Here is a 16,916-nt window from a genome sequence, read left to right on the forward strand (position 1 = left end):
CTGAATCTGTCCAAGCATCTCCTGTAATTCGGTAAACACATAATCCACCACAGAGCACGTGTTTAAGTGTTATTTTACTGTGTGTCTCTGTAATGTGAAATGGACGGACAGGAAAAGCAGTCCGGTGAGAGTGACTCTGCTCTCTCTTCACACCACTTCGACACAACACAGCTCTTTCTACAGTTACTGTGGTGTCTTCCTGATTTTAGCAGCTTTTCTCTCATCAACTTCTCACAGAACTTCATCTGAATTTATTATTGTTTTGTGGGGTTTTGTTTTGGGAGCCTCTTGTAGTCTTCCGTGCTGCAGTACCACTCTCCGCCTGAACTGTTACTAAAGTGCCAACGGGGACGCTGTTCTACAAAAAAAAGCCTAATTAAACGCTGTTTAATAAGTAAAGAATTAGAATCAGAAGTACTTTATTAATCCCCGGGCGGAGCTCAAACAGAGAGTTTCAGACAGAGGATGAAAGGAGATGGTGCAACACAGCCACTATAAGAAAACATTTGAACATTAAATCATGTAAACATGTTCTAGTAGAAACTCTAAATACAAGTACGCACCACAAAATGAGCAAAATAGGTCCTCTTTAAATGTGGTCTTACTTTCCTACAATCCTTGTTGGATTGTTGATATTCATATTTTGACATGTGTCTCCTTCGAGACATACTGAATTTCACAGACATTGTTGATACCACAAAAATTACAGTGTTTGAAGTCATGTTCTGACAGCCTGATAGAGAACGTATTTGTGTTTTACATCTCAGTCTGGTGTAGTAACCTGACTGGCAAATAAAAACAAGTTGGCTACGGTGCAGCTGGGAATATTGTAGTGCACCAACAAAATCATTAGATGCTCTGTATAATGCTGCTGTACTGTTGTTGACTCTGAATATTTCCCCGACTCTGCATTTGAGTTAATGCTTTCTGGACGACTCTGCAGAACACATCTGGTAAATAAAAATAACTGCCGTCACGCCGTAAAAACACTGGATGACATTAAACGTGCTCTAACTTAACACAGAGAAAACAGAGCTCATAGTTATGCATGCAAGAGCAAATGTGCTTTCCTCCACCTGAGAGCATCACCACACTCTAGCCAGCATTTATGTTCATTACTGTTTTTAAATCTGTTTTTGCTTGTTTTCTTTAAGTAAAGTCTCCTTTAGCTCTGTGAAAAGATCCTTCAAATCAAATTTCTTCCTATTGTTATTAATATTATTAACATCATCAAGTATAAAGGCAACCTTTGTGTGTGCAATCAATATGATGAACAAACCCTATGTTATATTGATTGTGCTTTAATTCCTGTTTAAATTTTGACCAATTTGCTGCAGCATATTCCTGGCGGGCGGCCGTCTGGCTGCTGCTACACCGAGGAGCCGCTGCGCCACACGCTGGCCACAGCGCACCAGAGGACGGATAGTCATGTTGCTGAGGTTCGCCGTTTGAAATGCGGTTTTGGGACCTACATGAAGCCGCTGCTTGCAGATAAATTCCTGTCTGCAAGGCCAGTGCACTACGGCACACAGCATGGTGCAGGATATAAAATAAATGTTAGGGCAAGATATTTTGCAGCACAGTTTTGGTGTAGGATTTCTATTTCCTTCATCTATCAAAGAAATGCACATTTTCCTTCTTAGAGAAATGGACCATCTACACACAGCTAAGGATTTATATGATAGATTTACGGGGAAAACAAATGCTCATCTAAAGAGGACCTATTGTGACTGTCCCCTTTCCTTTAGTGTAGTTTTTGTGCATGTAAATGTAAAAAACAAATTATATTTGTCATATACATACAGGTACATAGATGAAATTTGACCTCTGCATTTAACCTATCCTAAGTTATTTGAGGCACCCGGGGAGCAACTTGGGGTTTAGTGTCTCGTTCAAGGACATTTGGACATGCAGACAGTAGGAACCGGGGATCGAACCGCTAACCTTTGGTTAAAGGACAACCCGCTCTACCTGAGCTACAGCCGTCCCATAAAGGACTTCGACGAGGATGGGATTCGAACCCACGCGTGCAGAGCACAATGGATTAGCAGTCCATCGCCTTAACCACTCGGCCACCTCGTCTGCCAGGTCTGCAGCATCAATCAGTATATAGACATTTTAATTCCTGTTTAAATTTTGACCAATTTGTTGCTGCATATTCTTGGCGGGGCGGCCGTCTGACTGCTGCTACACCGAGGAGCCGCACCGCCGCACGCCTGCCACAGCGCACCAGAGGACGGATAGACATGTTGCTGAGGTCCGCCGTTTCAAATGCAGTTTCAGGACCTACATGAAGCCACTGCTTGCAGCTAAATGCCTGTCTGCAAGGCCAGTGCACAAAGACACACAGTGTGGTGCAGGATTCCTGAGCTATAAAATAAATGTTAGGGTAGATATTTTGCAGCGCAGTTTTGGTGTAGGATTTCTATTTCCTTCATCTATCAAAGAAATGCACATTTTCCTTCTTAGAGAAATGGACCACCTACACACAGCTAAGGATTTATATGATAGCTTTACAGGGAAAACAAATGCTCATCTAAAGAGGACCTATTCTGATTTCCCCCTTTCCTTTAGTGTAGTTTTTGTGCATGTAAATGTAAAAAACTAATTATATTTGTCATATACATACAGGTACATAGATGCTATTTGACCTCTGCATTTAACCTATCCTAAGTTATTTGAAGCACCCGGGGAGCAACTTGGGGTTTAGTGTCTCCATCAAGGACACTTGGACATGAAGACAGTAGGAACCGGGGATCGAACCGCTAACCTTTGGTTAAAGGACAACCCGCTCTACCTGAGCTACAGCCGTCCCCTAGAGTACTTCGACGAGGATGGGATTCGAACCCACGCGTGCAGAGCACAATGGATTAGCAGTCCATCGCCTTAACCACTCGGCCACCTCGTCTGCCGGGTCTGCAATATCAATCAGTATATTGAAATTTTAATTCCTGTTTAAATTTTGACACATTTTTTGCTTCATATTCCTGGCGGGTGGCCGTGTGACTGCTGCTACACCGAGGAGCCGCACCGCCGCACGCCTGCCACAGAGGACGGATAGACATATTGCTGAGGTCCGCCGTTTCAAATGCAGTTTCAGGACCTACATGAAGCCGTTGCTTGCAGCTAAATGCCTGTCTGCAAGGCCAGTGCACTACGACACACAGCATGGTGCAGGATTCCTGAGCTATAAAATAAATGTTAGAGTAAGATATTTTGCAGCGCAGTTTTGGTGTAGGATTTCTATTTCCTTCATCTATCAAAGAAATGCACATTTTCCTTCTTAGAGAAATGGACCACCTACACACAGCTAAGGATTTATATGATAGATTTACAGGGAAAACAAATGCTCATCTAAAGGGGACCTATTCTGATTTCCCCCTTTCCTTTAGTGTAGTTTTTGTGCATGTAAATGTAAAAAACTGAATTATATTTGTCATATACATACAGGTACATAGATGCTATTTGACCTCTGCATTTAACCTATCCTAAGTTATTTGAAACACCCGGGGAGCAACTTGGGGTTTAGTGTCTCCATCAAGGACACTTGGACATGCAGACAGTAGGAACCGGGGATCGAACCGCTAACCTTTGGTTAAAGGACAACCCGCTCTACCTGAGCTACAGCCGTCCCCTAAAGTACTTCGACGAGGATGGGATTCGAACCCACGCGTGCAGAGCACAATGGATTAGCAGTCCATCGCCTTAACCACTCGGCCACCTCGTCTGCTGATTAATCAGTATCAATCACTATATTCAAATTTTAATTCCTGTTTAAATTTTGACCAATTTGTTGCTGCATTAACAACCTGGTGAGGCAGCTGTCTGACTGCTGCTACACCGAGGAGCCACTGCGCCACACGCCGGCCACAGCGCACCGGAGGACGGATAGTCATGTTGCTGAGGTCCGCCGTTTTTGAGGTGCACTGTCCACCAGCTACAGCTGCTCTCGCCTCAGCTCCAGCTCTGACACCACACTGGGCTGCACTGTGATTCCTTTATTTCTCTAATGGGACTTTTCTCTTGAGCTGAAAGTTTTGTCGCTCCCCGTCGTCATCCGGACCTGTTAGAGGCCCACAAACCTCCATTATCGGCTGCTTTCCGTTAATTTATCTCCAGCAGGAGGAGACGGTAGAGAAGAGAGCGAGTGAGAGAGACAGTAAGCGTATGGTTTCGTATAAACCAATGTGTTGATTCACCCTTTGACCGCACACACAAATGCCATTGTGAAAATAAACACACTAAACTAAGGTGGAGGAAGCTAAAAAATAAAATGAAACCCTCAGTTAGCTGATGCAACAAGTTAGGTTAGCTAACTACACCTAACTAACTAACTAGCTAGAGAGACAAACTGAGAGACAGATAAACAGATTTATCGGTTTATGAAATGACTCAAATAAATATGAAATATCATGTAAATATACTGGAGGGGGGCTTTAACATGTTAAGGAACACAGGCCATTCCACTATTCAAGCGACAGTGTGGTTGATCTTCCCATTATTTGTATCAGCAGAGTAAAGCTGAACAAGATTTTTCATGTTTTAGATTTTCGGCTTTACCTTTTGCTCAAAACACAGAGAGAAACTCACCACACTGATGTCTACATTTGGAAACTCCACTGATCCGCCCACTCTGAGCTCAATGGACTTCATGTTCCTCACAGCTATCTGTAACACACACACACACACACACGCACACACGCTTAGTATACATCTCTTTACTCCTTACACACATAGACGAAACATCAGAATATCAAAATATAGAGCCTTCTCTTCTATCGCTCTCTCACCTCCACCCTGGTGGCAAATTTGATGACAGAGTCGGGGGTGAAGTGGATCTGGAGCACAGCCTGCCCCCCACTTGGCACTACGCCCTCAGATGGACTCAGCACCAAGCCTGGCAGAGGACACACATCCAGCACCTGCCACAGACAGACAGAGAGCACGGGACAGAGAGGGACGGGCTATTTTTCTTGTTTGGTAAGTATCTGTGCAAAAACAAGTGTCTGTGTGGTCACCTGGTAGTAGGCTTGGTTCTTTCCAGTGTTGTGCAAGACTGCAGTTCTGATAGAAGGCATGTTGAGAGGCACTGATCCAAATGTGACCTGTTTCTCTGCCAGCTGGACAATGGTGGACCCAACCTGAGAGGAGGACGGAGAGGAAAATTCATTGTTCTGTGAAATTCAATCCTACATTTGTATTTTACCCACTCTCCCTGAACCTGCCTCGTCTAATTCTACTCCAGTCACTGATTTCCCACATTTTACAAAACGACTTTTGACAGCCCCCCAGTATTTGGAGCATGTGTACGACTCAGTGAAGAGAGCAATAGTAATGATGATGATTACAGAACAGCAAGTACGAGTGGGGGGGGGAGTTGTTCCCATTGAAAAAAGCATGAAAGTCACAAGCCTTACTTAAAACACAGCACTTTGCTGGATTGTGGTTGGTGTACTGAGGCTGCTGTCAGAGGAGGAATCGATATCTGCCTCTTTGATGGATTTGGCCTCCTATGATTGCTGAACATTGGTTAAAAAAAGAGTTAAGAGAGAGGCTCTTTCTATTTGATAATTTGTTTTGTTTCATTCATCACTGATGTTTTGAAAATCTTTTTGCTATTAACATTAATTATAGCTGTCTTGAGTCATCTCAAGGTGACATCACTCATTTATGTTGCAAGGCACATCCCTGATGGTTGTTTAATGTAAAGAACTGGATTTTCAACAATGTCGCAGGAGTGAATTGAAACGTTTCTATGGATGTTTTTATAGCCATTCTTCTCCGTGAAGGAACAGACTATAAACTTATTACAGCAGATGGTTCAAGTGCACATCTGATATCACCTTGCAAGGCAGCTGGATTCTCGCAATGTCACACGAAAAATCCATCTTGTCAGGCTTCCAGTAATGTGTTTATGTCCAGCTCGCCAGATCACGGACCGATCAGGGTCCTGTGAGGAGCTACTGGCGTGGCTTAGGTGTGTGAGACCCGGTGAGTCATGGCGTGAGATGACACGGATAGGACTGTTAGTTCGAAACAACAATGGCGGCTCCTAAAGAGGTTAGCATAGATGCTGCAATAGCATCAGTTATATCAGAACTGGAGAGTATTTCTTCATTGAAAGAAGGGCAAAGAATGGCACTGAACGTGTAAATATGTTTCTGAAAACATTTGAGGCGAGAAATAGGCATTACAGTAACAGAATATTGATTCATATTTGATCAGTGCTGCCTAGCTTGACCGTTTGATCGGAGTTCGCGAGTGATTGACAGCCGGCTCTCATCGACGGCAGACTCTAGATCTGCTCTGATTGGTTGTTTTCCTCCGATCTGTGAAATCCTGCAGATGCCATTGGGAGCACCGGAGGACACCGGAGGACACCGGAGGACACCGGAGGACACCAGAGGACACCAGAGGACACCAGAGGAACATGATTTTTTTCAGATTACCCGTCTCATGCAGTATCGTGTGTGACCGTTTTATAAAAATAACTTTTTTTAAATCATATTTGCTCCATTTCTACCCACTGCTGCTTTAATTAGATTACAAGATTTCCAAAATAAGTTTCAGTACGTCACTTGTACATCTGGTCGACGTGCAAGTGGGGTTCAATATTTGAACGTCTGGTTAGGGGCTTCTTTGGACGTCTGCGGACGTGCAAAATGGGTTCAATATCTAGACATCTGACTAGTACCCCTTTTGGACATCTGTGGACGTGCAACTCAGGTTGACATCAACAGCTGAATGTTAAAAAGACGTTTAAAAAAGACGTCGCAAAAACTTTCATTCTGGCTCCAAGGTCTTTTGGACGGTCGACAGAGACGTTAAATTGATGTCTTTTGGACGTGTCTTTGCTCAGTAGGTAGCACGCTTCCTCTCCGTCTCTGCCTCTCTCTGCTGATGTTATCCATGGTTCTGACACGTTTATTATGGCAAATATATCACCTCAATAAACACTGAGCTGACCAAGGAAAGAGCTTACATTTGAATTAAACTTAAATGATTTAATTATTTAATATAATATATTTCTTTACCAACTTACTTTTTTACACTTAAAAGGCATTTATGTATTTGTTTGTCCAACTTTATGAAAATGTGAGTGAGCATTTTCCAAGTTCACTTGTCATCCAATAGCAAAAGCATTGCTGACATGGAATCACTTGACTTGTCTAAATTTAGAATAAAGGCAGAAAGTAACAGTAGTTGCTGAAAACATAGCTGGCATGCAGTTGGTTTGACACAAATCCTACATACCCCCCGGTCATACCCAAGTGGTCAAAGCAAAAGCAGTAAATATGAGTAGTTCATACAAAGTAATCTTCCCTATTCTAGAGCCAGACCTTAGCGACACAGTGCAGGCGTTGTGTGTTGCCCTCATGGACACAGAGGTCAAAGTCTCCTTCTGGAGGGGAGGCGAAGGAGGGATGCCACACTACCTCACAGTCCAACTCTCTGTAGGGCTCCACTGTACCTGAGGAGGGGGCAGATTAATTGTATTAGCCCTAACTCAAATAGGTAAAACTATTAATTAAAAGTCTGTATTAACAATAAATCTTCTTGAAGACAATCACAAAAGGGAGGGAGACTAAAACTTTTAGCACCTGTAGCTGGTCGAACAGAGAACAGGATGCCTTTCTCTGTGACTAATGGTCTCCATGTGAACTCTGCAGCGTGGTTGCGCTGGTTTCGAAGGGTAACTGAGCTCCTGTATCCTGACTGGGCGAGCAGAGTGTGGGTGGGGCAGAGCACCAGCTGGGTGGTGGACAGCTCCAGAGCCAAGGGGACGACCTGGGCCTGGACCACTATCTGACCCGGGTGTTGCTGGTTCACAGAGTAGGACACAGGTCTGGAGGAAAGAAGTTGAACTGCAATAATTGATTTAAAATATATAATAAAAGTGTGAGCTGCTTCCTCTACTGACCTGTAGAAGGGACCCTGCTTTTTGCTTTGGAATGTCAGCGGCAGGGTGCTGAGGGAGCGGGGTGGCAGGACGTGGGAGAGGGGTGAGGAGCCCTGCAGCTCAGGGCAATCCACCTCCAGCTGCACCCAGACAAACACCGACAGATGATTGACCAGCTCCAGCTTCTGAACACACACCGACTGCACACATACCTCGCCAAAGTCCACTAACACGGGACCTAATGAGGAAAGATTTTTTTTTTTTTTTACATTTTTCAACATTTAAAACAATTCTTCTTCACTTATGTATGACACTGTTATTAGAAACAGTGAGTGTTGCCCTTCTGAGTTGAATCTCTAACCTATGACAACTTGGTAGAGCTCCTGAGCTGTCAGAGTCCTGGTGCAGTCTGCCACCTCCTGGCTGCTAGTGGGAACTGCACTCATTACCTAGGGAGAATACACAGAGACAGCTAAAAAAGAAAACTTTCCTCTGTGTAATAGTTAACTGATCTGACCACTTTTAATCTGACCTGACTGTTAACCTGCCGGGTGATGGATGTCATGTCTTGGGGGCAGCTCCGTTTGGCTGCTTCGGAAGCACAGCTGTAGCTCGGTTTGGTCTCTGAGATCTTACTGCTCTCCAGGTCACTGATGCAGAGTGCAGGTGGAACAAGCCCTTGAGAAGGAACAATCCCAATATCCACATCGTCCTCCACTATTTCCTGCTGCCTATCAACCAAAAACAAAGGTGTAACTGTGTGACAAAAAAGCTTGAGACGGGCCTTTATGTCAACAATCCGAAAATCCATAAGAAAGCCGACCTGTCCTTGATCTTCTGCAGGCGTGTTTGTCTGAGCTGTTCGATGAAGTCTGAGTAAATCTGTAGATTCTGCCGTCTCTGTTCCTCCTCTTCCTCAGTGAAGGCGTAGCTGGTGTCCACATAGCGATAGCGGCGTACACCAGTGAAGATGGTCCTGAACACAATAAAGACCAGAATCAGAATCAGGTTTATTTCGCCAACAACATGGAATTTGACTCCGTTTTTTATGCAGCTCTCTCAATGTACTTGCACAAAGTAGAATAAAAGAATACAATAATAAAATAAAATAACAGGAACCGTTCAGTAACTGCGAAATCTTTAACAGTTTTTAACACAACAACAAAATGTCAATTTCTTGACACCTAAAACACCTAAATGTGTATTTTGGATGTTTTCTTTCCACTAGTCTGAAAGAAGACACGTTATGGAAGCAAAATAGCCCAAAATCGGTGAAAAACTGTTTCTGCCTGCAGTGTCTCCCTTTAACCCCTACCTGTACTGTCTGTGTGCAGAGGCAGGCCTGATGCTCGTGGCTCGGTCGTTAGGAAAAGCCAGGAACTCCTCCTCCTCCTCCGCGTTCTGACTCCTCTCCCTGCGATGCTCGTGGAGTCGCGTTTTGTCGGCGCTGAGGACAGCAGCACGCACCATCTCGCGACAGCGTGCTAGCTCACTGGACCGGACGTGAGTCAGGGATCCGGTTGGATTGGTCACTGCTGGAGTGATGCCTGGGACACAACCAATTAGAACAGGACAGGTTATCAAAATCATCTACAGTCTGATGATGTTTTTTATAGACATATTTTTCTTGTCAACAAATCCCATGAGAAGACCAAAACCAACAATGAATATATCTTTCTAACAAGTATTATGTGTGTATCAAAGCCTGATATATGTTCTTCCGATGTGCCGTAGAACTGCATTGCTGGCCACACTGTTGCACTGGGTGACATGCTCCTTCAATACCATGAACACACGTAGTTCATTTTGACTCAGGCCTTCATACACCATACTGCTGCTGTAAATACTCACTAGAGCACCAAATGTGGATTAATCCGCCGCTGAAAATAGTCCCTTAAAAATGCATTATTTTCTCCTGTTCAAGTAATGTTAATAAAAGATAGTGGTCAGCTGTTTTAGGAAATTTCGTTTTTTTTCCGCGCTGTTTTAAAGTCACAGACAGGGTAGGGAAGTCAAAGTCTTGAGAGACAGACGTATAGTTGGTTTCTGTCTTTTCGTGGGATTTATCCTTCAATATTTACCAGGATTTAGTTTAAGCACGGGGTGTGCGGTGTCGCTGCGGCAGACAGCAGACAGGTGTAGAGTGAGGGTGTGGAAGCTGTGAAGCTTGAGTCCAGTAACACCTTCAGCGGTGCTGCCAACCCTCTGAGCAACATGACCCAAGACATCCAGCTTCTGACACACCTGGAAGCTCCCTTGCTGCCGTGCAGTGAAAGACAAAACTACATCCTGAGGAATGCAACAGAGAGAAAAAAAGATCCCACAATCACTGCTCTGCTTGGATGTATAAATTATTAAATAACTGAATCAATCTCCATCCTTACCTGGCATTGCCCAGGGGCAATTGTGCCAGTGGAGGGCTTGGTGGTGAAATGTGCTAACTTGCGGAAGCGGAAGTTGACAGGAAGTTGAGGGCAGAGGTTCTGCAGCACACACAGCAGGTCCACACGTCGGCCTGTCGCACAGGTGAGGAAGTCAAATCTGTGAGAGGGACTAGGCACCAGAGACACAGGCAGTCCAGAGCCTGTCACCGCCAGCTCAACACTGCTGTTACCTAGAGAGACGAAGAAAAAGACTCTTTTAATCAAAATATCAATGTGATCTAATTATCAGTTAATTAATCAATGAATTTTCAGCTCATTAAAGGGATAGTTCAGGTGATTTTGAAGTGGGGTTGTATGAGGTTCTCATCCATAGTCAGTGTGTTACATACAGTAGCCACGACTTGTTGGATTGTAGTATGCAATGCGACATGAGAGAGTGTGAGTGTGTGTGTGTGTGTGTGTGTGTGTGTGTGTGTGTGTGTTGTGAGTACCGTTATGGTGTGTGAAGCCATATCTGATTCCCACTGACTCAAATAGCAGGAAAAGACAGTAGTCTTGCCGTCTGGCTGAGTAATCACGCTTCTTCTCTTCACTTGTACTGAAAGAGATATGGTGTCATGTTGTAGTCGTAGGGTTAAAAACAAGCTCTTCCTCCTTTTCCCTTATATGCTCCACATTAGTATAGTGGTGAGTATTTCACCTTTCATGCGGGAGACCGGGGTTCGATTCCCTGACGGGGAGTAACCCCTTTTCCCCCCTCACCGACAGTGGTATCACATTTGCTTTTTTTTTGTCCCCCTCTCTGCCTATGACTTTTAGCTTTGTATTGGCTCTAGAGGACGTTTAACCGACACCTGTTTTATAACACATTACTATATTGACATTTCTAAGAAGCAGTTTTAATGTTTAGGCCATTGGGTATGTTTTACTCTTTGGCATTAAATTCAGAAATGTATGTTTTTTTTGTTTTCATGCACATTCACACACAATTTACCTCTTGGTAATAGGGGTGAAGCACACAGCCACTGTTGTTTTGTCGTAAGGTCCAAGTCGACCCTGTTTGGGAACACACCCCAAGACCTGAGAGACGTCCTGGGTGCCTGGGCTGTACCTCTCCATTCCTTCCAGCAGGGTGGCGTCTGTGCTCTTCTGGAGGTCTGTTCCCTACACAGACATCACAGTCATAAAGTCTCGTTTCAGTTTCAGTTCAGTACAACTGGCTTCCAACCCATCTTCCAACCAAACTACAGCCTTGTTTTTACTTTCTATTAACCTGTCTGTATCTTTACCTAAACATGTCCTTGTTTAAACACAACTATGCCTATCTGCATAGCAGCTGTGCCTGAGGGCCTTACTCACCACCTCAGTGCCAGCAGCAGTATCCTGGAGCAGGCAGACCCAGTCACATGCCTGGGGTGCATTGTTTCTCAGAACCACATTCTCCAAACGGGACGTCCCGAAGTATACGGGTCCAAACCACAGACAGGACAGTGGCGCGCCCTGTAAAACAGCACAGAGTTGTGTTACATTCAGCAACAGAAATAATGCAATAAAGATAAATGGAGTATCACCATTAAGTACTATTCCACTTGGACCACTGAATTACCTGCAGGTCAAAAACCTCAAGGCGCTGGTCCACCACCTCAGCCTTTATACTGAGAACTACAGCAGAGCGATTCTGGAGTTTCAACCTGGGACAAAAGGAGGGAGAGGTTCAGGTAGAGTGCACATCTGTTACTCAAAAACATGACTAAGTTACTTAGAAACCAACTTTTATAAAAATTGAAAAGCTGTGTTCAAAGTTATCTTGTTGTAAAGTCTTTCTTACAAAGCCTTCTCATCAATGTGTCTGGGTCTGTCTGTGCACAGTTCCACTTTGAGCCACTGGGTGGCGCCAGCTGCTATGACTCCACTGCAGGGTGACAGTGTGACTGAGGGGTCTCCATTGTACTGCACCTGGAACACACCTTCAATGCACACACACAAATACATATGAGTATTATCATGGTGGGAATTTAGTAAACAGTCCCTAGGATTTATATCTTTACAAATCGACTATCACTATTCTGTTTTTATAATGTTGACTATTAGTGTTGTAAATGAGGAAAGGGGGAGGGATGGGGTCACTTGCAAGAAGCAACAGATCTGTAGCTTTAATCAAAGTATTATAGTCTTGTTTGTTTCTTGTTTTCTATTGTAACTACTACTGTAGTCAAACTGTATTTTAATTAGTAGTATACTGTCTAAAAAAAACTTCACTGAGCATGTTTTAGTGTTATAAACTATTATATACTGTTCATCATCTGAGTGTTCTCAGGTTTCCCATCCAGGCCAAGAAAGACATGCTTAATTTACCTGGTGCTGATCCCTGATTGGTTATATGGTGGCGTTTGCTGATCATCTGACTGCTTGCTGCAACATACCCAAAGTCTAGTACTGAGTCAGTTAGGAAGGAGCAAGCCCTGGGAAACCTAGAGGAGCATATAAAGAACGACAGAGTTGAGAAGACGTATGCATGGACATCCACAAATGTCACAAGCAATGTGTTTGGTTCTAAATATCTTTATATCTGCTTACCCGAGCAGTGGGATTTTGATGGCCCCTTCATTATCTACATGAATTAGAAGGCAGTCTCTGACCTCCTCCTCTTCCTCTGGAGTAAACTCCAGCAGGCCGCTTACAGACAGACCTGGAGCCACCACCTTGGATGAGCTCGATGCTGTCAACTTGAACAACTGCACAACAAAAGAAGAAGAAAAAGAAAAAGAAAAAGAGAAAGAGAAAATAGCAGCAATCAAATGTATAGAAAGAACCACTTTGGTGGTACCTTTTGATTAAATAGCAAACATTTAGAGACACATTTTAAGAGATAATACAGTATTTTCAGATAAGGCAGAAAGAGTTAATGGAGGGACAACTTTAGAGTAGAACAAACACACCAATTAGTCTCTCTGAAACATTGACAACTCTCTAAAAAAGGAGAAAAAGAATAAAGTACTACACTGGTAAAATAAATGTTTAACAAATGAATAATAGCACAGTGTCTGTTTCACAAAATGTTGCTAGCTATGACATGCCCATTGATAATGATGGATGGATGGATGGATGGATGGATGGATGGATGGATGGTTGGATAGATGGATGGATGGATAGATGGATAGATAGATAGATAGATAGATAGATAGATAGATAGATAGATAGATAGATAGATAGATAGATAGATAGATAGATAGATAATACTGGACTTGGTCCATATTTAGAGTAATTAAAGTTAGCTAGCTAAGTGCGTCAATTAGCTACCTAGCATATTTTCTTGCACGAGGTGTTAGCTAGAGAGCAGCTTAGCTCGCGTTAACGCCAAATTCGTAGTTCGTCATTTTTATACTTGAATTATTCTTGTTAGTTGGTTAAAGAAACACCTCAGGGTTTCCTTTACCTTTCGAACACACCAATACACCAATTAGTCTCTCTGAAACATTGACAACTCTCTAAAAAAGGAGAAAAAGAATAAAGTACTATACTGGTAAAATAAATGTTTAACAAATGAATAATAGCAATGTCTGTTTCACAAAATGTTGCTAGCTATGACATGCCCGTAGATAGGTAGGTAGGTAGGACTGAAGGAAGGAAGGAAAGAAGGTAGGTAGGTAGGTAGGTAGGACTGAAGGAAGGAAGGAAGGTAGGAAGGTAAGTAGGTAGGAAGGAAGGTAGGTAGGTAGGAAGGAAGGAAGGAAGGAAGGTAGGTAGGTAGGGAGGAAGGAAGGAGGGTAGGTAGGACTGAAGGAAGGTAGGAAGGAAGGTAGGTAGGTAGGACTGAAGGAAGGTAGGACTGAAGGAAGGTAGGAAGGAAGGTAGGTAGGTAGGTAGGACTGAAGGAAGGAAGGAAGGAAGGTAGGTAGGTAGGGCTGAAGGAAGGAAGGTAGGTAGGTAGGATTGAAGGAAGGAAGGAAGGTAGGAAGGTAAGTAGGTAGGGAGGAAGGTAGGTAGGTAGGTAGGTAGGAAGGAAGGAAGGCAGGAAGGAAGGTAGGGAGGAAGGAAGGAGGGTAGGTAGGTAGGACTGAAGGAAGGTAGGAAGGAAGGTAGGTAGGTAGGTAGGACTGAAGGAAGGAAGGTAGGTAGGTAGGTAGGGCTGAAGGAAGGAATGAAGGAAGGTAGGAAGGTAGGTAGGTAGGAAGGAAGGTAGGTAGGTATGAAGGAAGGCAGGAAGGTAGATAGGAAGGTAGGTAGGTAGGTAGGAAGGAAGGAAGGAGGGTAGGTAGGTAGGTAGGTAGGTAGGAAGGAAGGAGGGTAGGTAGGCAAGAAGAGAGGGAGGGAGGGAGGTAGGAAGGAAGGAGAGAAGGTAGGTAGGAAGGTAGGTAGGTAGGTAGGAAGTAAGGAGGGTAGGTAGGAAGGTAGGCAGGCAGGGAGGGAGGAAGAAAGGTAGGTAGGTATGAAGGAAGGAAGGAAGGAAGGAAGGAAGGAAGGAGGGAGGAGTTGGTCCATATTTAGAGTCATTAAAGTTAGCTAGCTAACTTTAATTAAGCTAAGTTAGCTTAATTAAAGTTAGCTAGCTAACGCTAAGTGCGTCAATTAGCTAGCTAGCATCATTTCTAGCACGAGGTGTTAGCTAGCTAGCTAAGTGCGTCAATTAGCTACCTAGCATTAGCTTAGCTAGAGAGCAGTTTAGCAGCGTTAACGCCAAATTGGTAGTTGGTGATTTTTCTTGTTGAATTCTTCTTGTTAGTTGGTTAAATAAAGTTTACCTTTAGAGCAGGCTTTCTCATCAGTATTGTCCTCGGAGCTGTCCCATCATTAGTCACAGTGACGGTGGTCTGGTAGAGTTGTCCCACCTTCACATCGGTGAACTCGACTGACTGCGGCTCGACTCGGATGCACCTTCCAGCCATGACAGGACTCTCTAGTTACTACCATCGACTTAATATACTGTTCTTCTTTATAACGGAGCTGGCATGTACAATAATTACCACAATGTTGTCTACTTGCTGCCTCGCATACCGATAGTGAACTTTACCGTTGCTACCCTGATGTTAGAGAGGCTCAGGTGGTTTCTAAGCGACGAGGCTGACTCTGCTCGTTTTACAACCTGGGGCAGTCCAGGCGGGCGGGGCAGCTGTTGACACTGAACAGTAAACCTTCAAACAGAACCAAATTATCTCGTTTATTTCGCAGGAATTTAATGTTCTTGATACCATAAGTATCATTATTCAAAAAGATGAGATGTTTTCTAAAAATAAGTCATTTCTCAATTTGTCACCGCTTCTTTCTCAGCGTTTTTCCCCATGGTGCATCAGAATCATTTACTACACGGGTAGTTAACTCCAATCTATCTCATCTTCTGTACTAACTTTAAGTAATTATATATATATATATATATATATATATATATATATATGTGAATGTGAAAATGAATGAAAATATATATGTATGTGTATGTGAATGTGAAATTTATATATGTTTGAAAATTTGAATGTTATTATTGTAACACAAATATGATGTTATATATAGTATGTATGTGATAAATTAATGTACTTGATTTCGGACCCCAGGAAGACTAGCTGGTGCCATTGGTATCAGCTAATGGGGATCCTTTTTAAATAAATAAATTTAACTGCGGGTGGTTATTGTATTGATTATTATGATGACAAATGAAGTCGCGCCTTATTACGCATGGGAAACATGGTGACCATCGGATCTCCAACATGTCAATTCATTTAAAAAGAGTCATTCTCTGTTCTTGGCAGCATATTTGAGCTGTTGTTTTCACATGTGAAACTCTGCATGTCACAGACGATTCGTTTTGAAAATACGTTCCCGTGCGCAATAGGCCTGTCCTCTATTCACATAGGGTGACATTTATGATATGATTATTAGTATGATTTAATATGATCTTGAAGAATATATCCCACTAAATAAAACATTTAAAAAATGAATAAAAAGGAAATTACAGGTGAATAAATAATGAAAGAAATAAAAAAAACATAAAAAAGAAATTACAGGTGAATAAATAATGAAAGGTGGGTGGATTCACATAGGATATGGCGTTCCACCAAACAGGAAGAATCTCATTTAGTCTGGCAAGATAGTCTTAAAACATATAGGAAGGCTCTCTGTGATGCCAGAGCAGCCCATTACTCATTAATAGAGAAAAATAAGAACAACCCCAGGTTTCTATTCAGCACTGTAGCCAGGCTGACAGAAAGTCACAGCTCTATTGAGCCATGTATTCCTACAACCCTCAGTAGTAGTGACTTCATGAGTTTCTTTAATGATAAAATCATAACTATTAGAGACAAAATTAATCACCTCCTACCGTCAACTGGTACCAACTTATCCTCAAACTTAGGAACCTTAGAAACAGCTGTACAACCTGATATATATTTAGACTGCTTTTCTCCTATCGATCTCCACAAATTAACCTCACTGATCTCCTCATCTAAATCATCTACCTGTCTCCTAGACCCTATTCCAACTAGACTGCTTAAAGAAGTTTTACCTCTAGTTAGCACCTCTTTACTGGATATGATCAATGTGTCTTTACTAACAGGCTATGTACCACAGTCCTTTAAAGTAGCTGTAATTAAACCTCTTCTTAAAAAGCCCACTCTTGATCCAGAGGTCCTAGCCAACTATAG

The 16,916-nt window shown here is 43.0% G+C and overlaps 1 protein-coding gene and 3 non-coding genes across 6 annotated transcripts in view; all 4 read right to left on the minus strand.

The window, feature by feature from the left end:
* Positions 1 to 15,340, minus strand: part of LOC119483913 (cilia- and flagella-associated protein 47-like) — a 66,345-nt gene extending 51,005 nt beyond the window's left edge. The window contains exons 1-20 of one of the 3 annotated variants that reach the window (XM_037762400.1): positions 15,027 to 15,338; positions 12,862 to 13,019; positions 12,640 to 12,755; positions 12,113 to 12,251; positions 11,891 to 11,975; positions 11,644 to 11,784; positions 11,279 to 11,448; positions 10,776 to 10,882; positions 10,285 to 10,514; positions 9,982 to 10,189; positions 9,216 to 9,447; positions 8,724 to 8,876; positions 8,433 to 8,631; positions 8,262 to 8,349; positions 7,922 to 8,138; positions 7,602 to 7,846; positions 7,341 to 7,471; positions 5,019 to 5,141; positions 4,791 to 4,922; positions 4,591 to 4,668 (exon numbers count right to left, since the gene is read on the minus strand). In XM_037762400.1, the coding sequence (XP_037618328.1) occupies positions 4,591 to 4,668; positions 4,791 to 4,922; positions 5,019 to 5,141; positions 7,341 to 7,471; positions 7,602 to 7,846; positions 7,922 to 8,138; positions 8,262 to 8,349; positions 8,433 to 8,631; positions 8,724 to 8,876; positions 9,216 to 9,447; positions 9,982 to 10,189; positions 10,285 to 10,514; positions 10,776 to 10,882; positions 11,279 to 11,448; positions 11,644 to 11,784; positions 11,891 to 11,975; positions 12,113 to 12,251; positions 12,640 to 12,755; positions 12,862 to 13,019; positions 15,027 to 15,170 (3,096 nt within the window). In that variant the 5' untranslated portion in view covers positions 15,171 to 15,338. Of the gene's footprint in view, positions 1 to 4,590; positions 4,669 to 4,790; positions 4,923 to 5,018; positions 5,142 to 7,340; positions 7,472 to 7,601; positions 7,847 to 7,921; positions 8,139 to 8,261; positions 8,350 to 8,432; positions 8,632 to 8,723; positions 8,877 to 9,215; positions 9,448 to 9,981; positions 10,190 to 10,284; positions 10,515 to 10,775; positions 10,883 to 11,278; positions 11,449 to 11,643; positions 11,785 to 11,890; positions 11,976 to 12,112; positions 12,252 to 12,639; positions 12,756 to 12,861; positions 13,020 to 15,026 lie in introns of those variants that run through there. The other 2 variants (XM_037762401.1, XM_037762402.1) reach the window with 2 other exon arrangements.
* trnas-gcu lies at positions 2,001 to 2,082 on the minus strand. The gene has a single exon. It is a non-coding gene; the product is annotated as a tRNA-Ser (tRNA).
* Positions 2,827 to 2,908, minus strand: trnas-gcu. The gene has a single exon. It is a non-coding gene; the product is annotated as a tRNA-Ser (tRNA).
* Positions 3,646 to 3,727, minus strand: trnas-gcu. Its single transcript has one exon. It is a non-coding gene; the product is annotated as a tRNA-Ser (tRNA).
* Positions 15,341 to 16,916: the final 1,576 nt, after the last annotated feature.

This window comes from Sebastes umbrosus, chromosome 24, assembly GCF_015220745.1.
Source record: "Sebastes umbrosus isolate fSebUmb1 chromosome 24, fSebUmb1.pri, whole genome shotgun sequence".
In the NCBI taxonomy this organism is placed as follows: Eukaryota; Metazoa; Chordata; class Actinopteri; order Perciformes; family Sebastidae; genus Sebastes; species Sebastes umbrosus.